The sequence below is a fragment of the Anguilla anguilla genome, chromosome 14 (genome assembly GCF_013347855.1).
Source record: "Anguilla anguilla isolate fAngAng1 chromosome 14, fAngAng1.pri, whole genome shotgun sequence".
NCBI lineage: Eukaryota > Metazoa > Chordata > Actinopteri > Anguilliformes > Anguillidae > Anguilla > Anguilla anguilla.
This window is the reverse complement of record NC_049214.1, coordinates 24,266,712-24,293,848: the sequence shown is the minus strand read 5'-3', so window position 1 is coordinate 24,293,848 and position 27,137 is coordinate 24,266,712. Positions and strand designations below refer to the sequence as shown.

Genomic DNA, 27,137 nt, shown 5'->3' with positions numbered 1-27,137 from the left:
AGTCTGAAATTCATGACATTCATCCATTTCATAATGAATTAGTCTTCCACCAAATTAGAAGTCTGGACCATAAATGATGACAAAAATAAAAGCCATTTCAATTACTGGCTTGCATTTTCAGTGTTCACAAAATTTTCCCCCTCAGTACAAATTGTCCTGGAACTGTGACACTTGGTATGTGGGGTCATCTCCTTACACTAGACATTTTTGCATAAAGCAGGAGCCCCTCCAGAGGGGTGTCATACCCCAGGTTAGGAACCACCGTAAGGTAATGTAATATAACATGGTCTTCACTCCATCTGAACCACAGCAGGATAACACGTTAATTGTTTCAATGCCATTACGGTGGCAAATTTTCCACTAGGACTAAGGTCCACTTAGGTTTTGAGCATTGCATTAGAACCTGGCTCACCGCTGCCCATGCAGCTATTTTTGTGCTTTTTTATTTCCTCTTGTCTAAATGTATTTTTGATTGAGACATTTTTGCAAGATGTAAAGGGGCACACATATCATATTCCACGTCTACTGTAACTACATAAAATATATTTATAGCTATATTAGTTTTATAATACAGCCTTTAAATAAGAACTAGACTGTGACTATAGCTTTATATATCTCCTGCTTTGAAAAATATTTAAATTAAGTTGAATAGAATATTTAGAAAAAGATTTTTATTACAGAAAGAAAATAAGTGGTTTATCTTAATAATCACAAGTCTTTAAAAACTCTACACTCCATTTTAGACAGGCTGAATATGTGAGGCCGTTCTGCATGTATTAGAGATTACTCTATTTTTAATCAGTGAATGAGGAAGAGGTATGGCGTATGCTATCCTTAGGAACCAGCTTACTGAAGCGAGCAAACATACAATGTACTGTAAGATGATGCTTACTGTCCATGCATTAAATCTATGAAAAAATGCACAATAAATTTTAAATCAAACCTGTTGTATTCATTGTAAATACGTCAAATCTGTCTGTGGATTCATCACAGGAGCTCTAGGCTAAGATCAAGTTGCACTTCCGTAATTACGGTCAGTTCTTGATACGTATCCAGCCTAAACATTTTTAACTGCTCCATAGCTCCCCATCCAGACTGACACCATGTTCATTCATTTTCCCATCTGACTTGCGGCCAGTCTGGCTGAGGCACAGTGGTTACCAACATGCATTGGTTAGTCGGAATGACAGAGTTCCTCAATGGAAGACATATTTGGCTAGTTCTACTGGCCCTTGAGTTTGATGAATGAAATATCTTAACTGTAGGTAGTTGAAGAAAGTCTTTGTTCGACAGTTGGTATTTCTGTTTCAGTTGATCAAAAGATATAAAAATCCCTCCTTCATAGTAATGCTCTGGAAGGATGATGCCCTGCAACTTGTCAATGTTTGATTTTACAGACTCTTCATTCCACTTGTACAGGATGTCTACCCCATTTTCTTTCCCTACCTTCACCTTCTCAATATTTAACCAGGGGTAATTCTCAAGCATCAGAGCCAAGAATGTAGAACGCTCCGCCCAGAAAGAGATCTGGGAATTGGGAAGTTCTAGGCCACCTTAGCCATAGTCCATGGTGAGGAGAAACACATTAAAGGGACATGAATAATGAGTGACAGAAACAAAACCCAAAGTGAAACATTCAGTTTGATCGGATTGATCCTACCCAGGAGAGTGAGTAGTAAATGAATTCATTTATTCACATCACTTCCCACATTTTGCAATAGGCTGACCAAAATATATACACTGCTGCGAAAACATTATTTGCCTTCTCCATGATTTCCTCTATTTTTGTGTATTTGTCACACTGAATGGTTCAGATCTTTACACAAAATGTAATTACACAAAGGCAACCCGAGTAAACACAAAACACACAAAATTATTATTTAATTTTGTTTAATTTAAAACGTTAAATTTTTTAAAAAAAGTAATTGCCCCCATAAACTGAACTAGTTGCACCACATTTAGCAGGTATAATTGCAACCAAACCCTTTCCATAATTTGATATCAGTCTTTCACATTGCTGTGGAGGAATTTCAGCCCACTTTTTTTGCAGAACTGCTTTAATTCAAACAAATCGGTAGGTTTGAGCATGAAATGTTCATTTCAGGATCTGCTTCTCTATTGGGTTCAAGTCAGAATTTTGCCTGAGCCAGTCCAAAAATTGTGTTTCTTTTTAGCCATTCAGATGTGGACTTGCTTTAGTGTTTAGGCTATTCACACCTGGCCGCATGCCTCCCCACCACTAAGACAAAGACTCAGTCTTGCCGCATTACCCAATTATGCTTCAACTTCAGCTCAGACAGATGACCGGACATTCTCCTCAAGAATGTTCTGGTACAGAATTCATGGTTTCTTCAATAATGGCAAGTGGCAAGATGCTTTTCTGAGTCAGAAAAGCATCCCCACACCATTACACTTCCACTACGTTTGAGACTGTTGGTATTATGTTCTTACCGTGAAATGCTGCCTTATTTTCTTTACCTCAGACATAATGGGACCTTCGTTGTTCAAAGCGTTCCATTTTTTTACTCATCTGTCCATAGAACATGATCCCAAAAGGCCTAGGGATCATCCAGGTCCTTTTTTTGCAAATGTGGGTGGATGGATGTTTCTCTTGGTTAGCAGTGGTTTCTGCCTTGCTACTTTCCCATGAATCCCATTTTTCCGTAGTCTCTCTTTCTTACTTCAGTCAAGAACACAGACCTTAGCTGAGACCGGAGGGTCCTGTAGTTCTTTGGATGTTCTTCTTTTGTGACTTCCAAGATGAGTTGTTGCTGAGCCCTTGGAGAAATTTTGGCAGGCCAACCACTTCAGATTTACCACAGTTACAAGTGTTTTTCATTTAGAGATAACAGCATTAATGTAATAAAAATAGGTAATAATTAATCCCAAGTAGAAATGGCTTTGTAACCCTTTCCAGACGGATATGTTTCAATAACTTTTTTTTCCCCTCATCTCTTCTGGAATTTCCTTTGATTGGGGCATAGTGTGCTTGTAGAAACTTTGTGGTGACTACTTCACTCTGATAGTGAGGTTGAATATGAGTGAAGTTTAGATCAACAGGGCTGGCTCCAATCAAGGGCTTGACTGTGTTCAATTGAGCTTAATGTAGTTATCAATTAAGTTCATTTGTTGATTGTGTAAGGGGCCAAATAATTTTTCACATGGGCGATATGGGTGCTTTATAATTTTTTCATAAAAAAATTAATAATTTTTAAAATTTGTTTTGTGTTTACTCAGGTTTCCTTTGTCTAATATTAAATTTTGTCTAAAGACCTGAAACCATTCAGTATGAAAAATATGCAATAATAGAGGAAATCAGGAAGGGAGCAAATACTTTCATAGAACTGTATGTGTTCAAGTTATTATCCACCATTGTGCGCAAATATTTAAAACCTTTTGGTGACCATTTGAAAAGAAACTCCTGTTTTACAGTATTATAGACAGTGATAGAATTTAACTCTTGTCAACGTTAAATTTTTATCCAGATATAGGACTATAACATTCTAATATATTCCGCAATTGAGAAAGTGAATGTTCTGCATTAGAAAGAAACAATATTCTGTCTTCAGCGAAAATGCTAAGCTTATGTTTGTGGGGGCCCACCTCAAAGCCTCATCTACATTTGTTGGAGAAGTTTTTGATTGCAAACACAGGAGCAAAGCAAGGAAAGAAATCGTGCATAGTACGCCTTTAAGGCAACAAAACAACCAGAAGCTCAAAAATTATGACAAGCAGTGGCAAATAAATGGGCAATGTGAGTTGTATAATTAGGATAAATTGGATTCTTGGAAGCTTGTAAGTTTAAAAGTCAAATTACCTACTGTTTTCTGTCTGACAATACACAGGGGCACTACAGTCCATCTTAACCATATATCAGTGATCCTCATTAGAACCAGGAACTAATTTCTTCAAGCCTCCTCTGTGGATTGTACCAAAGGCAACTGATGCAGAGAACACTGACGGTCAGCGGCCACTCCAGTACCAGACTAACATGAGTAAATGGTGCTTGTTAATCTACACCGACTCCCCCGGTGTCTGAAGTGCTGGGACTCCCTTAACAGCAATTGAGACTGTGCGCACAGTGCGTTGAATCTACCGAGCTGAGGGTTCATGTCGTGGGATACAAGCTACACAAACCTCGCTGAGTGGTGAATATACTGAACTCACATTGTGGTGAATATACAGGGCGACTATACATGTTCTCTTGAGTAGCGCTAGAGATGTACAGTGAGGTTACTGGCTTCCAGTAACCTTCAGTCTGGTGACCTCTTGTGGACATAATGTTTAAAGGGTTCCAAGAACACTGAGAGTCACCTGACCACACTACCACCAACTGCCGTTGAGAGAACGAGCAATTCTTCAACAAGCCATCGAACACAGTGCCTTTGTATGTAATTAAATGTCTTATTACCTTTAGTTGTAGCAGGCTGTAGCAACCCATGCGATTTATTCCTTGCTGCATACAGTTTTCAGTCCGAGTCATTTTCATTTCTTACACATGCAGTTTATAAAGCTCAACGCGTGAATGCATAATTAAATTATCCAGATTTTGACCACCAGTATTACATGACGAAATACTGGTTTTAATCCAGAGAAGTAATTTTTTATCTTGTGTTTTTCATCAGCCAGTTCTTGTGACCTAACCACAAACAAGAATTGTAGTGATCCCAGAAAAACCTGATTTCAATACCAAACCATTAACCAGAAGGAGCTGAATACTTTATAATAAAACTTGCTTTTTCAGTTTGACTGAGTAACAGCAGAGATTATTGGTTTAGCAGAGAACAGTTCATACAGGTAGTTTCGATGTCACCTGCCTCTGTGGAAAGGTGTGCTTAAAATCCCTTTACAATTTAAACTCAAAACGTAATCCTCAGCAGGTGAAAATAGATTTACAAACTTTAGCATAAAACAAACAGCGGGTCCAAATTGAACATCTTGACTTACCGAGGCGACACCCGCACGGCGAAATGCGGGGCTTTTGTGGACGCAATCTTCTCACTTCATCCTGTCTCAGAAATGACGGTGAGTCGCGGCTTAATGTAGGCTAAGCTTAATTTAAAAAGTGTTCCAACGTGCCCCGCTCTCCCTTACCTACCAGGATATGGTGAGCCCTGCGTTTATAGGCTATAGCTAAATTCGGTGTGTCTTGAGTTTACACAGCTATAGGACATAAACTGAGCCCTGCTGTATGAGGTGAGCCTCGCATTTAGACAGTTGGTAAAGCGGAGTTTCCGACAGTGCTGCTGCCCCTGTGAAAACGTTCTTGAGGGAGGAAAACCTAGCCTACAATTTCGCAGATGGCGGTTGATGCCCCAACCATCAAGGAGTTTACCGTCAGGACGCTGGGTCCTGCTTTAAGGGAACTGTGGATAGCGATGTCCAGTCTTTTTGTCCGTTTCGCGTCGTCTTGGGAGATTTCATTCTGTTTTTTTTTTCTTCCAGTAAATGACAAACCGCATGAAACGTCGATTATTTCCACTTGTACTGATTCTTGAATACCCAAACACAACCTCTGGAACTTCGTCTTCTTCATCCAACAGTTTCTCTCACCGCATTACTGTTGACTGCTTCTTCTCTTGCTTGGCCTAGGGACTGTCCTGGTTTCATGGTGGCCATACAAAAGTGAACCGTCTCCTAGCGGATTTGTTCCACTCATTCAGACGCTCAACTCCCGAGTGTGATCAGCTCAAGGAAAGCGATTAATTTACTCCGCAATGAACTTTGACAAAAATCAATAGGCTATGGGCTGCTCATAGATGGGACGCACTTGTTAATCAAAGCCAAACCTGTTATTGTTTTACGAATATCATACCGATTAATTATTTCATCGTGTTAATTTCCCGTTTTCACACAAAATAAACTATAACATTTAACTTACATAACAGGCATTTAGCAGACGCTGTCATCCAGACCGACTTACACAATTGTTATATAGCATTTACATTATATCCATTTATACAGCTGGATATATACTGAAGCAATGCAGGTTAAATAGCCTACCGTGCTCAAGGGTACAACGGCAGTGGAGCCCAGATGTCGCAGTTGGCTGAAGATCCGCCCAAGTTTCCGGGCCTGCAGAAGAAAGAATCATCATTGCTAATCCAAGCTAAACGTGTAGTAAGCCCACTAGGGAAATGCGAGACATACATTTCAGAATAGCCTACAACCACGATATCAGTTCCCCAAATAAATAAACACAAAAGTTTTTAGCAAAGAGACCCAAGTCGCAGTTTATCAGAGCTTCATCCCAATCAAGTGTGTTAGATGAATTGCTACAGTTAGCAAAAAGCAAACACACAAAGAACAGTAAACCACGAGGACAGTCTTTGCATACCTTGCACTGACAATACGTTTAATTTAATTAGTGAGCAAGCATCAACACCTCCAAGTTAAAAAGTGCTTACCGACCTATTTAGCCAAACAAATTTAAACACTCCAGTAGACCGCATCTATGTTTTAGCCAACTGAAACCCTTCCTCCCTGGGCACCACTATGGCTGATTATACATCACCCTGGGGGACTTACGGCCTCTGGCAGCACTGACCATGGGTTACATTACTAAAGCAAAAAAAAAAAAATACAAAACCCTGCAGCTCCATTAAGTTTGTTTTATGTGTATTGGCACTACACCTCTAAGCCCTCATTCAAAACAGTCTGATAATATTAATGGGGCGACATAGCTCAGGAGGTAAGACCGATTGTCTGGCAGTCGGAGGGTTGCCGGTTCAAACCCCGCCCTGGGCGTGTCGAAGTGTCCTTGAGCAAGACACCTAACCCCTAACTGCTCTGGCGAATGAGAGGCATCAATTGCAAAGCGCTTTGGATAAAAGCGCTATATAAAGTGCAGTCCATTTACCATTTACCATAATATTAAAACGCTCAACACCATGTTCCAGCATCCCCACTCAGTCTTCAGTAATTGTCATTATCTCTGCAGCCTCTACTGAGCTCATAGACTAGACAAGCACCTTGATCCTTATTACCAGTTAGAATGGCAGACAAGTAATGAGCACACATAAAACCTCGTGTTGTCAATTGCTGAAACGAAAAATCACAGATTTTCATGGAATTGTTTCTGGGCTACAGATATGGATGGATTTTACAAATCCAGAAAAAAATACAATGAAAGCTGTTTCAAAACCCAGGTGTGGCTGTGCCTGGTGGGCTAAGAAACACAATGGAGCCACATCCACAGGCTGGACAAATCCTGGTTCAAAATGGATAACAATACAACCAAAAATTAGCATTCTGCAGAGTTTTTTAAAGCTTAATCTAGGCAGGTTTCAAAAAAGGCTATTTGGACATTCCCAAAGGACACTTGGTAAATAAATTATATCATGTGTATTTAGAGGTATAAAATAATGTATATCATATACTATATGCTCATGGAAGAAGTGTGCTGAAATTAACTGTCTTTCCCCCTTCCTGTCACCTTCCCTTTCATCTCCCCCACCCCCTCCATCTCTCTCTCCTAGCTCTACCCTTGCCATCTCTGACAGTACGAGGTCTGGAAGATTGTAGAAAATAAGTGCATGAGACATCTAGTTTACAAATCCATTGAAGTTTTTGTCAAATACCCCACCTCCATCAACATTTCAAACACATCCCACAATTTCTCATGCCACATTTATTATTCAAAATCAGGCCTACTCCTAATTTATGAGTGTACGGAATAATAAAAATATTCAGAGAATGTTTTTAGATGTTCACCAATATAAAATGGGAAAAATTCCTTCAGTAAACATGCCCTCAGCTGTGGAGTCTTTTCAAGGCATTGCAAAATAAGTTTGTGTTGTAAAACAACAACCTTTCTAAGCATAAAGTCTCAATAACTTTTTCAGCATGTGGACTGAAAAAGTTATGGTTTATATGTGCAGGAGAAACAATGCGTGTCCTCTTATGCAAGCCTAACAACCTATACAATATTCTGTAAGAAAAGTAATTTCATTGGCTAAAATGCTTCTCAGTCGACACTATAATAGCTTGCCTTTGGCAGGCTGTGTACTTTGTAGAAATTATACTACCCATGTTGAGCTTGTGCATGGCAGGTCTCATTGGCTATACTGAGAGACTGTTTGGCCAGTACTGGGCACAAAAGGTTGTAGGTGTGCTCATCTTGTTCCCGAAAGTCTATACCAGGGGTTTCAAAATGAATCCCAAGGGGCCCGTAGTGTCTGTGGATTTTTGTGTTTTCCTTTCAATTGGCTGCCAATTAAGGCATTGATAACAAGGTGTGTGGATTCCTTAGCCAATCAATGACTTAAATTAAGCACTTGTGCGGAGAGCACCCCAAAAACCAGCAGACACTGTGGTCCTCCAGGACTGGAGTTTGACACCTGTGGTTTATACAAACCAGAGGCAACAATATTCCTGTACTCAATACTTTCAGTGAGTATTCAATGTCGAAACGGACAACAATGATAATTCCTCCAGAGAATTTTCTTAGAGTTAGCATGTTTTTGTGACTAAAAAATTTGATGGACTTTTTTTTCTGGATCCTTGCCATGATATGTATTCCAACTTAATGCCGATTTCTGTCTTCTGTGGATTTCCAAATGCTGGTTACACAATAGCCTCACACATTACAAAATAAGGAAACATTGTCACTAAAACACTGGCAATAGTTTATAAAGATAGAACTGGAAAAAAACAGAATGAATGCAAAATAGGGGCCAGTGAGACTTAAAGGTTTAACTACCTTTTGTAATACCTTTCTTCTAACAGTCTTCTAATAAAGAGAAGAAAGACTGTGTGTCAAGCACATGCCGTGTTATTTCCTTATATGCTGATAATATGGTTTGAATCACCCAATTATTGCTGCCACAATCATTCTGTTACCTACTGAATAGATTGTGTTATATTGTGTTATATGATGCCAGTATTCGGAAACCAGAGCCTTTGGAAGGAAATCTAATGACTAATTAATCCAGACCTTCTAGACTGGAGGTAGATTGAAAACACATGAATTTGACAAAAAATGGATACGTGTGACTGGTTGTTTTGCAGTGCTGCTGCTGCTTGACACCAAGACCGAAAATCACTGTGTCACCCACATGTAACATGTTTCACTTTGTTACACCAAATTTCAGAAGTGAACATGTCAACTGTTGCATCACTTGTTTACTGCAAATTTACATCAAGCACCAATGGCGCATTGCATCACTGCCAATCGGTGCGAACGCTGATGGGCCACAACAGGCTTTCCAAACAAATGCTGTCTTCTGTCGATTCACTGCACAAGGGTAAAAAATGTATTCATTTCTTTATTTAAAAAAAAAAAAAAAAAGGAGTTCCTTTGCCATCAAAGTAAGTATTTACCTGTGTACCTGTGTTCTTTATGTAAAGCATTTGTGGCCATCACACCCCATGATAAACTGGAGGTGCTGGAAATTTGCCAAGCACCCCACCCCTACTCTGCTGTTCTGATTGGCCAGAGGCATGATCCCAGCAGAGCTGAATTATCAGTGATGGGGTTTCTCTATATCTCTCTATTCCAGTCTCTGCTTCACTTCACACAGTCCAAACAGGGGTTCATGCAGGACTTAACTGGAGACAGCAGGGATCACAGCAGCACTGAGATAATTAAGGACAAATTGCACCACCAGCCCTGGTAAGATTATTCTAAACTTCCTTTGTGTAAGGGAATGTCTCCCTTTTGCATATTTTTGTTTATATTCGTCAATGCAGAAATATGGACTATTAACTCAAACCCATTCAATGTATTGTTCTATACAAAGCAATCAATTTTCCCTGTGATTGTTAATACATTGGTTGTATTTTTGTGTACATCAACTGCATTTGTGCAGAATAAGCAAACGGCCACATTATAACCATACTGGCAATTCTGTACTTATGAAGGCATATCTCCTTGTAAAGCATATATTGCTTCACACTGTTTGAAGTTTGAGTGAAATTAGGTCTGGCGGACAGGTCACCATGGGGGTTTTCACATAAACAATATGAAACATGCACGGTAGTAGAGAGACATGCTGTATAATTAATGCTATCTAATCATTGGTGAGCTTCCATTCTTGTAAAAAATTATCTAAAAGCTGATCTTATACAATCGGCTTGTTTTAACTATTTAATGTGAGTTTTCCATGGACAGACAGATTTGCAGGTTAACTCCATTTAACATAGTATTATCATGAAAATAATGTTTTGAAGGCTTTGCTAACATTAATTCAGCAGATGTTCTTATAGCCAGATAGAAGTGCAATCATCTGGTCCATACCAGCAATAGAGTCAGACCTGCCTAACAGCATACCCAGACCTGCAGGTAAAGGTGCAATATCACTGAAGTGCAATTGCACAATGCTAACCAAGAACCTGAATACAAATTCTGATAGAGATTTAATCCATAACAATCTCTCAGAGAAGAAATATAAGACCATAGTGATATAATCCAAAAAACTAAATCAAAATACCGTAATCTGATTTAAATACAGGGTGGGGATGTTAGGGGGTAGGGTTACCAAGATTCAGACTGAAGAAGTGGGTCTTCATTCTGTTTTAGAAGATGGCCAAAGATTCTGCTGTCCTGACCACTTTGGGCAGTTTGTTCCACCACTGGGGGGGCAAGTACAGACAGGCATTGTGACAGGGTGAAGTGACCATGCAGGGAAGGGAGTGCCAATCATCTCAAAGCTATGGTACTCAGAGCTCAGGCCGGCGTTTGGGATTGAAGATTTGTTGGAGGAGAGGTGAACCTGTTCCATTTGCTGCCCTGTAGTCTGGTACCAAGGTTTTAAACCTGATGTGAGAATTGACAGGCAGCCAGTGATGTAAGGGTGTGATGTAAGCACACATAGACGTGTTGTGAGGAGGTGTTCTATATTAATGAAGAATACAGCCCTGTTATTCTCATGTTATGACGATCTCTTTCCTTTCTCTCCGTTTGACCAGAAACCCCCAAACCTGCATCCCGTTGGAACCCACATCTTGCGCCTGTTAAACACCCATGGAGATCTTCTACTTCAACTCCTCCAGCGTCTACATCCATAAGCTGTCAAACAGCAGTGGTGGAGGTGGTGGCATTACCCCGTACGAGCAGTGTAAGGACATGCCCGCCGCCCTGATATTTTATCTCACCTTGCAGTCCATCAACCTGTTCCTGGGGATCCCTGCTAACCTGATGGTGCTGTGGCTTCTGCACAAGAACAAGAGGGACTCCTCCACCTCTGACATTTTCATCCTCCACCTGGCCATACTGGATACCGTCTTCTGTCTCCTCCCACCCCTGGAACTGGTCAACCAAGTTTTCCTCACCATCACCAGCGCCTGGCATGTGCTGCTCTTCTTCTATGGGGTGAAAGACTCTTCGCTGCTCTTCCTCTCCTGCATCTGCATGGATCGCTACATGGCCGTCCTGCACCCAATCACTTTCACCGAGCTGAAGGACCGAAACCACCGTGTGGTGTGCGCTAGTGCACTGTGGCTGTTCACCCTGACCTACGCGGCGGCAAAGGGTGTGAACAGCATCCCACACTTCGAGAAGCTCTTCATCGCCATGATCCTCGCAGCTTTTGCCTTCATGCTCTTCTGCAACGCGGCCATCCTGAACGCGCTCCGCAAGTCGGGCCCTGGCCGCGACGAGATGCATCCAGTCAAGAAGAGGGCCTTCAAGATGGTGCTCATCATCCTGGCCATCATCGTCTGCAACTACTTCCCACCTGTAGTGGTCTTCCCATTTAAGGAGCATTTCTCCCAAGATGTGTTCCACTGTTACATCAAATTTGTAGCTTTTGGTTGCATGGACATCAGCAGCAGCATTCAACCCCTTCTCTACCTCTCCCGGGAGATTCCCAGTTTCCAATGCTGTTGCCGTAAGGATCAAGACTCAGGAAAGTCCACAGGTCCATGCTGAACTTTGTGATGATCCAGTGTGCATATTTGCAGTCATATTTAGTTTTGTAGGATTTTTCATTTTCCAGTTATAGAATTGATGCAGTTATTTCTAAAAAAGCGCTACCTAATTTTACATAAATGACATAAGTGCATCATGTACTCAGTCTAAATAAAGGGACACTGACTCAAAGAGGCAACACAAATGAACTATATCCGACTTGATTTTGACATCGTTTTTTTTTTAAATTTTATTAAGCATTTGTCTGAATATATTTTTTAATATATATATATTAAGTGACAATTGTGCATTATATGTAAATGTCCATACAAATAGTCGTTTTGTCTACTACAGCCATCCTATATACACTGCAATTTTTAGATATGAGCCCCTGTATATTAGAATATTACTGATATTATAATTTAATATTTTTCTGCCAAAATTTTATTTAAAATATCTTTAAAAGTACAACTACGTTGTGACTGCAGCTTCCTACATCTCCTGTTTTGACAACTCTTTTCAAATGAACTTAAACAGGATATTTAGCAAAGCATATTTAGAATCATAAATCAAAATCAAGAAAGAAGGTAGTCAACTATTAACTATTAATAATCAGAAGGCGTTCAGCAACTATATACTGCACCACAGGCAGTATGAATATGTGATAGGCTGTTGTGTATGTAGACTATTGCATTTTTAATAAGCGAATAGGTGTAAGGTACGGCATGCTGGCACACCCTTAGGAACCAGCTTACGAGTAAATCTGGGTCAATTCAACAGTTTTGGACCACATCGTCACAGATTTGAATGAGAATTGGCATGGCGATTTGGTCTAATGAGAAACCCCTGGAACCAAAATGACACTTGTCTCATCATTAAGGGAGATATGGACTAACAAAGCTTGGGATAGTTAGCATGACTCTGTGACTTTGGCATGCCATATCTACATTATTATAGGTCATAGAGAAATGGTTCTTATATCTTTATAAAGGTCTTTTCATGCTCTGTATTTTCAAATATTCAATAAAGCTGATCTGTGAAAAAAAACTGTATTTCAAAGTGAATCAAATTTTCAGTAAAGTTGAGTTACAATGTCATCAAAACCTTCAGAAAATGTTGTCTTGGTTTTTTGAGTCATTGTCGAGACATAACTTATCTGTGTAAGTTGTGCAAGTGGCATTACATCACAAATTCATTACAATGTTGTTGAACAGTAGTAAATGAGCACTGCTAATAGACATAGTCAGGCAAAATTACAATGCACAACCTTCTTGATGGGCCCTTCCCTGATGTGTGCATACTTCAGGAATCACTTGACTTAGCAAGCATTAAAGGTTCATTATGGTTGCATATGATAATAATTGGTGGCTGGTCTGACAATACCCAGCACTGGAGAATTTACTTTGAACTTTCTGCATCCTCATGGGCTGACCATCTCCATCATACACATTCCCAAACCACCCAGATACACCTGTGATGGACCAACAAGATGTGCTTGTGGTGGTTAAACTGGCAGATGAACATGCTAAATGAACGAATGTACACAATATTGAGCCGAGACACAATCCTTGCATTAAAGGCTCTGAAGGAGCAAAAATTGAGAGTATAATTCTAGGGCATTTCTTATTTCTGCAAGTTATTTTATTTCATCTCCATTTTTTGAGAGGAGTTGTGGTAGGGCAGTTTGCTTGCCCTCTCTGGATAATGAATTCTGCTCAATCAGAGTGTATGATCCATCTTCATTGAGTTTGCATTAGTTCAGTTTGTATTTTGGAGTGGCTGGATTTGGGCTTCATTTGGAGAGATTTTGCCTTGAAGCTGACACTCTGTTTCTTCTGCATCAAATTTTCCAAGTTAAAAGTTTTGATGACATCCTTGTGTTCTGGTTTTCCGTATTTCAGTCTTAGTTGCGTCGCAACTCCTAGGGAGTGCCTCCGGAAGTACCTTTTATGGATGTGAACAAGTTATGAATTCATTGATTGTCAGTCACAAACAAACATGTTCAATGTTACATTAAATATTTGAAAATACTCTTAAAATTTTTTTTTTTTTCAAACCGTTCAAAATGAAAGATCACCAATGTTACCTAGGCTACTGCTCTAAATGAGTAACAGCGGGTGGGCGGGGCTTCTTGCCATTCAGGCTAAGGTTACTTACCAGAAGTTGAAAAGATAGCCAGCTTGCAAAAGTGCACCACATGGAATGATTTTGAAAACACTCAATGAAAACACTGTTCAGTGCCAAATTTGCATACCACATGTTGACATCTATGTTAACCCACCCAAGAACCAAATATCCAAGGCCAAGGAATCACAGCAGACAAGCACAAACTTCATAGTAAAATCTTATCAGTGTGACAGCTGTCCAGCTGAAACCACAACAGATTTAATTGCTAAAATGGTAAAGAAAGACATGCTCCCCATAAAGAGTGAAGGGTTTTGGGACCTACTGGCATTTGTTGAACCAGGATTCTGTGCAATATTCTGTTGCGCAAAAAACCATCACAGCTTGAATTGAACGTAATGAAACAACTGCCTTTCTCCATACCATTCCGAGTCCGACACTGTTGTGATAACCACCTAAAGGAAATTTGTGTTTGGTCGATCATATCACTGTTGTCACTGTATTATTAGCATTGTATGTTATATCATTGGAAAGCCTGTTCATTTATCTTTACAATGATGTCCCATTTGTAAGGATCATGAATTTGTGGGATGAGCAGCACAGCAGATTACGTGGGTGGGGTCCCAAGTGAAATGTGGCAAATTTCCCTGCCAATGTCAAACAGTGTATTCTCCTGTTGGTATTGACTCTATTCAATACCTACTCTCCTCAACCAGGATTCGAATGTGGGAGTAGAGAGAATGGAATGGCCTGCCAACAGCCCAGACCTCAACCCAATTGAACACTTGTGGGATCAGATCGGGCGTGCTGTACGTGCTAGAGTGACCAATGCAACCACGTTGGCTGACCTGCGACGTATCCTGGTTGAGGAATGGAATGCCATCCCACAGCAACATGTGACCAGGCTGGTGACCAGCCTAGTTACAGGTTGAATACGTTTATAGTTTAGCCTGCCTATCAAATATAACTCAGTAGTTGACTAGCTAACGATCGGTGATTATAAATAAATAAACAAACAAATAAATAAATACACTGTGAAATCATTTTCACAACCAAACTGAATTTTAATATTAGGTAACCCAGTTGAGGTAGTCTAATAGAAAGAGGCGTTCATTGCTAAGAGGTAGCCTATAGGGCATGGGATATTTGCTAGAATACGTAAGTAGGCTAATGTTTCCGTTGCAATCCAATAGTGTATTTTGAAACGCATGTTTTAATTACAATTGATGGACATAGTAAATTAACCTCAAGCAATTTCCCTCAGCACAGGGCCTTCAAACTGCCTAATGCTCAGCCGCTCGGACATTATCCTGCCTATACAACAGCTTACCAATAAAAAACACAAATGCAATCAAAACACGCATTTCAATATATATATTTAATTTATTCTGTTCATATTAGATGAAGAAATATCCTATATTTTTATGTGTTTCTTCTTTTTTATGTAGGCTACTGTATGACAAATTCATAAATGGAGCCCAGTTCCGATACATAGTTGTACATACATAGCCTTTATGAGAAAATAAAAAAAGATTGAGTAGGCATGTCTCCAAGGAGTAATCGATCAATCCATTACTAGATGAAAGACTCTCTTTAACCGATAATTGGTTATCAGCAGTAAGAGTAGCCTGCAGTGCTCCACCCAAGCCAACCAGTTAAAATTAACAGCCAGTCTGTAAAAGTGGTAGAGATTTTTTTTAATAACACACTTTGCTTCACAGCCAACACAGAATACATTTTTTTAAAGGCTAAGCAACTTTTGTATTTGTTGAGAAAGTTAAACACTTTTGCTGTAAGTATGGATTTTAGAGCTGGTATACAAAAGCCTCATTGAAAGTGTTCTGACCTTTGACATTTCAGCGTGGTGCGGCAACCTTGGGGCCAAGAACAGGAGCAAACTGGCAAGGATCGTAAGCATGGCCAGTAAAATTCTAAGGAACCCACAGAGACAGCTGTCCAAGCTCAATGTGCTCCAGAACAGGAACAAGTCCCAGCAAATTTAGGCTGATTTACACCCCCTTTCTAATGAGTTCGACATGCTCCCCTCTGGGAGCCACAAGAGAGTACCCAGAGCCTCAAGAAGTCTTTTACTCCACGTGTCATTGCTCTGATGAATGCTTAATGTTTTTACTGATTAATCTCTACTGTACCACTCTAGTGTACTGGTCAGGTATCTGTGGGTCTGTTGTGTCATGTTGTCTATGTACAGTATTGTTTTTGGTCTGTATTGTGAGACTACTTGTTTTTACTGCAACTGTGGTGAAGCCAAAAGCAAATTTCCACAGGAGTGTACAATAAAGAATGTAGTTACAGTATCTTACTTAAGCCCTTTGTATTTTAGAAACCACAGGACACTGTCAGACGAGTAATTTCGAGCTTGTTAAGTACCACAGAGTCTATTTTCCTTTGTGTCTAAATGTACATGCTGGCAAAAGTCAATGGTAAAAAAGACATGCTATACATTTAAATTTAAGGTCAGGGAAACATGCCTCCCAAGTTCATCATGTGATTTCTGTTGCTTTGACACAGTGATGTTTTGACAATACCTTCAGTTGCGATGTCTCAGATCACTAAAATGTTTAAATACACAGCAACTTACTGTGTCCATTAACTGACTTAAAGAAATTAAAATCAGAAGACAAGGACCACAACCCAGAGAGCTACAAACAAAACAAACATGTTTTGAACAGACTTGCCACTCTTGAGAACCTTGTGGTTTGAAAAGGTTAGTTCTTTTATTTAAGAAAAGACAGGGGCTCATGACCTTTTTGTTTATGGGGAGATTATTATAATGTCAATAATGAGACAAAATCAGATTTGGTTACAGCCTGAGCAGTGTTTAACTGATAAGACAGAGTGTAGCACAGTGGGTAAGTTGGTAAGGAACTGGGCTTGTAACCGAAAGGTCGCAGGTTCGATTCCCGGGTAGGACACTGCCGTTGAGCAAGGTACTTAACCGAAATTGCTTCAGTATATATCCAGCTGTATAAATGGATACAATGTAAAAATGCTATGTAAAAGTTGTGTAAGTCACTCTGGATAAGAGCGTCTGCTAAATGCCTGTAATGTAATGATGCACTGATAATGTCACATGACTGGACAGTGCTTTCTGGTGAATATTTTCACTTTATTCTTTTTTTAATAGTGTGATCCATCTGTGTGTACTAGAGAACCATTAGACCCGGGACAGGCGGTATCCTCTTGACAGAACCCACTGTATTCCTGGCTACTTGAGTGTGCATTTTCCCAATTAATTAAAATGAACTGGGATACAATTTGATTTATGGAGTGGATAAAATAAGCAAGACATCCTATTGGCAGTGCCTCAGTTCCATTCTTGTTTGTGACGTTCTGTGATTACAGCGCTACATTATTTTTTCTGGGGTTTTAATAGTGATTTAATTGCATGTACCATCTTGGTAAATTACAATTTATTTTCGTAACCCATTAAGATGTGTCTTTAGCTTCCAAATTTTTTACATGAACGTGATAAATCACTCCCACTTATTGACCACAGAAAGACATTGTAAATGATCCATTGTAGTTGGTTACCAGCTTTGGAGAATAATTTTGCTTAATTGTTTTTCTTTAAATCTTATCTGTGTTTATAAAATAACTATTTGTCTCAGATTAGGGATAATAATAATCTCCTAGACAGAATCCCTTCTATATCCTCCTATGATGTAAATGTTCTCCAAATGTACAGAGCAAATGATATTGGCACCACCTAGCGCCCAGAGAAAGACGCTGTAATGACCCCATGCAGTTAAAGTACCACTCCAAGGGGCTTTGGAAGAGGTCCATTACAGAATGAGGTAGTAAAATAGCGTTTGAGAAATATTTGCAGCTGGGGAATGTCGTAAAGCGGATCAACTAAGTAGTCTTAGGAAAACCTTCGGCTGTGCGCCAGTCATACATAACGTTTTGTTCGAAACGTTTCGATGGAGAGGGTTAGTCTCAATATTATTGACAAATTCGTGAATCACAAATAAGAAACAAGTCACAAATGTGTTTTACTATCTACAAATATTTCAACTGTTTTCTAAATTGTCGTTTAAATGACAGTCAGCTGATTGCGTGTAAATCGGTAGCTAATTGTATTCGAATCGGATGAACGGCGATAGAAAAGCCTCAAAATAAAAAGAAACTCACAAATTTGTCACTGAATGCGCGCGTCTCTTGATCCGCAAATGCAGACTCAACACTTCACAAGCCATTTTTACACTTGAGAATGTCTTATCGCATAAAATACACGCGGTTAACACGTTTGGTTTTCACATGCAAAGTATGAGATATTTGTGCAAAAGGGAAAATATGTATTCACAAATGTATAGCCTATGCATTCGTATATATCAGTTTACATTCATTATATAACAATTCATGGGTGCTTTCTTTTCAGGTGATTAGAAAGGTTCCTTGCATTGCCATCCAATGTATAGTACGAACCATATCTCTGCAAATGACTGCGCTTTGACCACTGTCAGACTCGGCAAACATACTGGGCCCACGTTGTAGTGAATATACTGGGTGAACATACATACTTTAACAGAGCTTCAGATGTACAGTGAGGTTATTCACTTCCAGTAAACTTCAGCCTGGTGCCCTCTTATGGTCATTATGTTTAAAGTGTTCCAAGTACACTAACCTGACCACACCACACTGCCTTTTAGAGAACGAACCCTTCCACAAGTCGAATATTTCTATATTTTAAAAGAGGGTAACTGGCTTATCGAAACGAATAGGCCAGTTATGTCTATTGAAATACTGAAATCTACGCAACCATCTCCTCCCAGCACCCCCACACCCCAGAAATCGGATCCCCATATTATTATTTCGCTGTTTCCAGAGCACGTTTCATTTGTGCAGGTTGGACTTAACGTGCACCCGTTTATGTTATCTGTGGTCTGTGTAATTATCCCATGCCACTCAAAAATAGCATGCTTTGTAAAACGTGCCTCCCAATTAGATTAAATTCTGAAATGCCAGGATTAATACAAGAAGGACAGTAGGCTACGCACACATCTTAGTCTGAACCACCAGAAGCGGCACAAATGCAGGTTTAGTTAGTTGAACTATCCACGAAAAATGAACTATAGACTATAGGACGCATATCGTGGTATGAGCTCAATAGAATAGCACTGTGGTTGCAAAAAACATTTCCAATTTAAGCTCAAAACGTAATACGCAGCAGGTGCAAATAGACTTACAAAACCACACTTTTAACATAAAACCCACGGCGTGTCTAAATATAACATCTTAACTCACCCTGACCGAGGGAAGGCGCACTTTTGTGGAAGGAATCTTCTCACCTCATCATCCCACTCATCTTTGAATTTCAGCCTCAGAAATAAAGGTGAGCCGCGGCTTAATGAAGTTACCAGGATAAGGTGAGCCATGCGCTTATAGGCTATAGGTGAATATGGTGAGTCTTACCTTTACACTGCTGTGCAAAGTGAACCGTGCTGTCTCAGGTAAGCCTCGCGTGTATGCAACTGGATACGCTGAGTTTCCGTCTGCACCTGCTGGCCCAATGAAAACGCTCTGGAGGGTGGAAACATGGAATTTCGTAGATGGCGGTTGAAACCTCCTGAGAACTGTGGATAGTGATGACCAGTCCTTTTATCTGTTTCCCGTCGTCTTGGGAGATTTCATTCTCAGTTTTCGGCGAAAAACCGATAAACCGCAGGATTATACAATTCTACAATTATTTCCACTTGTACTGATTGTAGAACACCTGACAACCTCTGGAACTCTGTCTTCTTCACTTCAAACAGTTTCTTTCACCACGTTACTGTTGACTGCGTCTTCTCTTGCTTGGCACAGGGACTATCTTGGTTTAGTTGGTGACCACACCAAAGTGATCTCCTTGCGGATTCGATCAACTCATTCACACTCAATTCTCGAGTGCGATCAGCTCAATGCCAGCGACTGATTTACTCCGCAGTCGATTTGAATTTAGCCAAAAATCAATAGGTTATGGGCTAGGTCGGACGCATCTAACAAAGCCAGGTTTGTCATTGTTTTACCGCTGTCATTACCGACTAATTAATCCGTCATGTTATTTTCCTGTTTCCACACAAAAATAGATATGCAAAAAAAACCCGGATCCGCCCAAGTTGCCAGGCCTGCGGGAGAAATAATTCCTTCTGCTGCTGTCAGGAAACCACTATAGAAACAAGACCAGGATAAAACCTAGTTAATGGCTGGACCTAACACACGTGATCCGGCTGACCAATGGTGTAACTTCATCACTCACTCAGTCAGTCACAGACATTCACGTTTTTAGGGCTGGCTCTGCTGTTGCAGTCCAGCCAACAAATCGGAGTAGACTGACTTAGCCTATAGCCTACCTGCTAGCATCATTGCTAATTCAAGCTAAACGTGCTGTGAACCCATTAGGGAAATGCGAGACATTTCAGAATACAACCACAATATCAGTTCTCCAAATAATAAACACATCACAAAAGTTTTAGCAGCAAACAGACCAAAGTCCCATGTTCTCTGAGCTCCATCTCAATCACGTGTGTAAGATAAAAGGCTACAGTGAGCAAACAGCTAATGCTAGCAGTTTCGAACACACAAAGAACAGTATTTCACTAAAAGTTGTGGTAGAGGTGTTTGCAGCACCGAGCGCCAGGCTCATTATCTTTCATACAGGGCATTCCCAGCCAACTGAAACCCTTCCTCCCTAATTAAGACTTGTCCCCCCCAAAAGAGGTAAAAACAACAGGTTGGGGGAGGGGGGGGGGGTCACTAGACACCAACCCTAGTGACACCACTGATGGGAAATATATTGTAATATATATATATATGACCCCCCCGACCTGTTGTTTTTACCTCTTTTGGGGGGGTCCAAGTCTTAATTAGGGGGGTCAGACCTCCCCAATCCCCCCTGTAATTCGAACCCTGATTATACATCACCATGGGGGACTTGTGGCTACTGGCAGCACTGACCGTGGGGAACATTACCACAGTGAGGAACAGTGTTGGATACACAACCCCACAAAGTCTGTTTTATGTCTGTTGGCACCACACCTCTTCTAAGCCCTCATTCAAAACAGGCTGATAGTATTCAAACGCTTAACACCATGTCCCAGCATTCCCACTCAGGCTTCAGTAATTATGGTCATCTGTGCAATTGACTAGACCACTGCCCTGATCCTTATGACCAGTTAGAATAACAGATCAATAAGGAGCACACGTAAAACATTAATGCTCTAAGCCAGACAGAAACAGAACCGACAGCAACATTGGAAACTAAAAGAAGCCCTGCGTGCTAGTACTCTGCACAAGCTGAGCGGAATTGTCTCTAAAATTGTTGCAAAGAAAAATCACAGATTTTCATAGAACCGTTTCTAGGCTATAGATACGGATGGACATGTGCATTCTTGGTTTTAAAAAAAAGTTTTAAAAAACCAAGAATGTACATGCAAGTTTCTCTGGGTAAGAGCACCTGCTAAATGCCTAAATACAAGATAGCAAGGAGAGAAGGAGTAACAGGAAGGTGCAGTCACTGAATTGCAGGTGATGCATTTCTTGCTGAAAGTGCATCAATATATAAAAATAAGGGACATGGACCATACAAGAAAAGAGAATTAACATATGAGCCTGTTACTCCAATCTGATATTCACCCAGAAAGCCTGGAATTCTCTTAGCAGTCATTCATATGGGTCCTGATGTTAAGAGATATTTTTATATTTTATTAATGTTCTGAAGCTGATGTTGATTATATGAACACTGAATCCATTATAAACTGGCTTTTGCAACAAAGTAACCCATTAAGATGTGTATTTAGCTTTCTTCTTTCTCCTTTATCATGGTCATCCAATAAATATAAGTACATGCCTTATAATTTCCTTATAAGATGATGTGACTGTTTTCATCACCCAGTTGTTGCTGGCATAATCCTCCTTTAACTCGGTGAAAAGATTGAGAAGATTGTATTCTGTGATGTCAGTGTTCAAAGCCCTTGGATCGAAACCTATTGGTGAATTTAACCTTCTGGACTAGAAGTAAATTTAAAACACATGAATTTGACAAAAAAGGTGGTTGTTTTTCAGTGCTGCTGCTGCTTGACACCAAGACTGAAAATCACTGTCACCCACATGTAACATGTTTCACTTTGTTACACCAAATTTCAGAAGTGAACATGTCAACTGTTGCATCAGTTGTTTACAGCAAATTTACATCAAGCACCAATTGCGCATTGCATCACTGCCAATCGGTGCGAACGCTGATGGGCCACAACAGGCTTTCCAAACGAATATCCTCTTCAGTCAAATCACTGCTCAAGGGTCAAGTATGTTTGTTTTTTAAATATGATTTTCTTTTACCATCCAAATAAGTATTTAGTTGTGTACCTGTGTTCTTTTATGCAAAGTGTTTGTGGTCTGTGGCCATCACACCCCATGATAAACTGGAGGTGCTGGAAATTTGCCAAGCACCCCACCCTTTCTCTGCTGTTCTGATTGGCCAGAGGCATGATCCCAGCAGAGCTGACTTATCAGTGATGGGGTTTCTCTATATCTCTCTATTCCAGTCTCTGCTTCACTTCACACAGTCCAAACAGGGGTTCATGCAGGACTTAACTGGAGACAGCAGGGATCACTGAAATAATTAAGGAAAAATTGCACCACCAGCACTGGTAAGATTATTCTAAACTTCCTTTGTGTGGGGGAATGTAGTCTCCCTTTTGCATATTTTTGTTTGTTTTTGTCAATGCAAAAATATAGATTATTCACTCAAACACTTCCAATGCATTGTTCTAGACAAAGCAAACAACTTTAATTTTCCCTGTGATTGTTAATACATTGAATGCATTTTTGTGTATATCAAGTGCATTTGTGTAGAATAAGTCACTGCCACATTGTAACCATACTTGCAATTCTTTATCTATGAACGCGTATCTCTTTGTAAACAGTACTATAACGTACTGCTTACTGCTTTTCTCCTTGTAAACAGTGCTAGAACATACTGCTTTTCACTGTTTGCAGTTTGAGTGAAATAAGGTCAGGAGGGTAAGTCACCAGGTAGAGGTTTCAACACAAACACAAACAGTGCTGTAGAGAGACATGCTATATAATTAATAATAATCTAATCACTGGTGCACTTCAATTCTCCTAAAAACGTATCTAAAAGCTAATCTCATATAATCAGTTTGTTTAATGTCAGTTTTCCATGGACAGACATTTTGCAGGTTAAAATAGCATAATTATAAAAATAATGTTTTGAAGGGTTTGTTTAAATTAATTTGGTAGATGCTGTTCTAGCCAGAGCAGCTTACAATGTAGGAGAAGCAGAAGTGCATTTGTTTGATTCATACCAGCAATAGTGCCTGACCTGCCTAACAGCATTCCCACAGCAGCAGTATATCTCCAATATCACTGAAGCATTAGTGCACGTTCACAATGCTAACCAAGAATCTGAATACAAATTCTGATACAGATTAAATCCACAATCCCTCAGAGGATTATAAAAAAACCATAATCATATAACATATTAACCATAAAACGACTTCAACCCAAGTTAAATATAAGGTGGGAATGCTAGGGGGTAGGGTTACCAAGCTTCATACTGAAAAAGTGGGTCTTCGGTCTTTTTCAGAAAATGGCCAAAGATTCTGCAGTCCTGACCACTTTGGGCAGTTTGTTCCACCACTGGGGGGTCAGTACAGACAGGCATTGTGACAGGGTGAAGTGACCATGCAGGGAGGGGAGTGCCAATCATCTCAAAGCTTTGGAACTGAGAGCTCTGGTCAGGGTGTAGGCATTGAAGATTGGTTGGAGGAAAGGTGAAGCTGGTCCATTCACTGCCCTGTAGGCTCATACCAAGGTTTTAAACCTGATGTGAGCATTGACAGGCAGTCAGTGATGTAAGGATGTAATGTGAGCACAAATGGGAAGATAGTAGATGTGTTGTGAGGAGGTGTTCTGTATTAATGCAGAATGCAGCCCTGTATTTCTCATCTTATTGTGAATGCTTTCTTTTCTCTCTGAGCAGAAACCCCCCAAACTGCATCCTGCTGGTGCCCCATCTCTTGCCTGTTTAACACCCATGGAGAACTTCAACACCTCAATCCTCTACATCCATAAGCCATCGAACAGCAGCAGTGGGAGGGGTGACCTTACCTTGTACGAGCAGTGTAAGGACATGCCCGCCGCCGTGATCTTTTATCTCACCTTGCAGTTCATCAACCTGTTCCTGGGAATGCCCGCTAACCTGATGGTGCTGTGGCTCCTGCACAAGAACAAGGGGGACTCCTCCAGCTCTGACATCTTCATCCTCCACCTGGCCATCCTTGATACCCTCTTCTGCCTCCTACCACCCCTGGAGCTGGCCAACAAACTCTTCCTCACCATCAGCAGCACCTGGTACATACTGCTGTTCTTCTACGGGGTGAAAGACTCTTCGCCGCTCTTCCTCTCCTGCATCTGCTTGGACCGCTACATGGCCGTCCTGCACCCAATCACCTTCACCGAGCTGAAGGACCGTAGCCACCGTGCGGTCTGCGCTGCTGTGGTGTGGCTGATCACCCTGGCCTACGCCGCGGCCAAGTGCGTGGGCAACATCCCCAACTTTGAGAAGGCCTTCACCGTCATGATCCTGGCAGCTTTTACCATCATGCTCTTCTGCAACGTGGCCATCCTGAACGCGCTCCGCAAGTCAGGCCCTGGCCGTGATGAGATGCACCCCGTCAAGAAGAGGGCCTTCAAAATGGTGCTCATCATCCAGGCCATTGTAGTCTTCAACTACTTCCCACCTGTAGCGCTCTTCCCCTTTCAGGACTACTTTTCCCAAGATGTGTTCCAATGCTGCGTCAGATTTGCAGCTTATGGCTTCATGGACATCAGCAGCAGCATTCAGCCCGTTCTCTACCTCTCCCGGGAGAAGATTCCCAGCATCCTTTATTGCTGCTGTAAGGATCGAGACCCAGGAAACTCCACTGATACATGCTGAACTTTTTGTCCAAAAATCTATATTTGTGCGCATATTTGCAGTTATATTTAGTTTTGTAGGATTTTTTTCATTTTCAAATCATGGAATTGAGGCAGTTATTTGTAATGAAGCGCTATCTAATTTTTGAAAATGCCTGTGCATCATGTATTCAGTCAAAATAAAGTGACCTTAACTGGACCTGAAAAAGGCAACATAAATATACTGAAACATATACATCTGTCAAATACACCAGCATTAACTTGATTGACATCTTGTTTTTTTTATTTCTTTGATGAAACATGTATCTAAATATATGTGACAATTGAGTTATATGTAAATGTACATATATATAATAGTTTGTCTACTGTAGCCATCATTTATGCACTGACATTTATAGACATAATTACTGATACTATTGTTTTAGATTTTTCTGCCCAATTATATTTAAAATATCATTAAAAGAACAACTACTTTGTAACTTCAGCTTCATATATCTCCTGTTTTGAGTTACTTAAAGGGTATAAAAGTATATTTAGAAAAGCATATTTAGAATCATGAAACATAATCAAGATCAATAAGGTAGTTTTACTGTTAATAATCACAAGGCTTTGCGCAACTCTACACTGCATCATACGCTGGATGAATATGTGATAGACTGTTGTATTTAGATTACGGCATTTTTAATCAGTGAATGGGAATGAGGTACAGCATGCTGACCCACCCTTAGGAACAATATTATGGGTAAATATGGGCCAATTCAACATACTTTTGTACCACATTGTCACAGATTGTAATGAGATTTGGCTTGGCAATTTGGTCTTATAAGAAACATCTGGAACCGAAATTACACTTGTCTCTGGTCGTTATTAAGGGAGATATGGACTAACAAAGCTTGGGTTAATTAGTGTGTCTCCATTACTTTTTTCCAGTTCTTTTTGACTTTATCTTTTAGCATATATACTATCTTCACCCAAAGATATATGAGTGACTATAATCTTGGAAGCTGCTCTGTGAAAAAAACTTGCTTTTCAAAATGGATCATATTTTTTTTACCAAGGTTAGGTTACAATGCCATCAACACTTTCAAGGAATGTGGTCTTGGATTTTTGAGTCATTGCCAAGATATTACTTATCTGTGGCAACACATCGCAAATTCCTTAAATTACGTTGAACAGTATTTAATTATCAGTGCTAACAGACAGTCAGGCACTTGCAAAATTACAATGCACAACCTACTTTATAAGCCCTTCCCTGATGTGTGCATACTTCAAGCAGGTTGCGGTGTGGTTGCATATGATCATAATTGGTGGTTGGGTTGTGTTCTGCTTCCTCATGGACCATCTCCATCGTATATGTTCCCAAACCACCTTGATACACTTGTGATGGACCACCAAGACGTGCTTATAGTGGCTGAACCAGTTACCACAAATGGAGGCTCTGAAAGAACATAAATTGAGAGTATAATTCTAGAGAATTTCTTATTTCTGCAAGTTATTTTATTTCATCTCTACTTACTGGAAATATATTTGTGGATTCATCACAGAATTAGGGTTCCAAGCACGCAGGTGTTGTTATACAAATTCCCATTAGCTTGATAAAGCTAGCATGCTGAAACTAGTCATATACATAACCAATGACTCAACACCAAATAGATTCATATGATCATAATTGGTCAAAAGGTGGTGCGATAATTGCCTTCCAAACTCAAAATTGAAAGAAGTGGGTTAAAATCTCAACACTTTGTCCGACAGAACTTTCAGGACTTGTTGGTTAAAATGAGATAAATTTTTCATACACTTGTACCTACAGTACCACTGATTCTGCAGTTGACCCAATCTGTTATAGCAAAACTGACAGTGAAAAAACCAACATGATTTTTTAAGTTGTCATACGTTAATTAGCAATTACACAAAAAAGGATAATGACATATTAAACACTGGGCATAGATTACGCCAAAATGTCGCAATTAGCCAGATGAATTGACAATGTGAAACTTTCAATATTCTCTCATCAATCTTAATAAAACTTGACGTCTGGACTGTCAAGATGAGGTCTGATGTCTGTAAAGTCATTTTTAAATAGTCTTTTTGTAATTTTTCTGTTTTGGTGGATTTAATGATCTGTGGCCAGTGGTGGTCACAGCAGTTCAATTCATACTTCAAATTCCATTCGAGTTCCAATCCAACGGAATCTACACTCCCAAAGAAAGCAGCATGATTTGCTTGGGAG

The 27,137-nt window shown here is 40.1% G+C and overlaps 2 protein-coding genes across 3 annotated transcripts in view; both read left to right on the top strand.

The window, feature by feature from the left end:
- The window catches only part of LOC118212720 (uracil nucleotide/cysteinyl leukotriene receptor-like), a 40,761-nt gene extending 15,421 nt beyond the window's left edge, over positions 1 to 25,340 (top strand). Inside the window, exons 1-3 of one of the 2 annotated variants that reach the window (XM_035390925.1) lie at positions 22,198 to 22,272; positions 22,513 to 22,617; positions 23,973 to 25,340. In XM_035390925.1, the coding sequence (XP_035246816.1) occupies positions 24,027 to 24,929 (903 nt within the window). In that variant the 5' untranslated portion in view covers positions 22,198 to 22,272; positions 22,513 to 22,617; positions 23,973 to 24,026 and the 3' untranslated portion in view covers positions 24,930 to 25,340. Of the gene's footprint in view, positions 1 to 22,197; positions 22,273 to 22,512; positions 22,618 to 23,972 lie in introns of those variants that run through there. The other variant, XM_035390926.1, reaches the window with a different exon arrangement.
- LOC118212718 (proteinase-activated receptor 3-like) lies at positions 4,951 to 12,234 on the top strand. Its single transcript, XM_035390922.1, has 3 exons — positions 4,951 to 5,025; positions 9,501 to 9,613; positions 10,909 to 12,234. The coding sequence occupies exon 3, from the start codon at positions 10,964 to 10,966 to the stop codon at positions 11,867 to 11,869; it is 906 nt and encodes a 301-aa protein (XP_035246813.1). The 5' UTR covers positions 4,951 to 5,025; positions 9,501 to 9,613; positions 10,909 to 10,963; the 3' UTR covers positions 11,870 to 12,234.
- Positions 25,341 to 27,137: the final 1,797 nt, after the last annotated feature.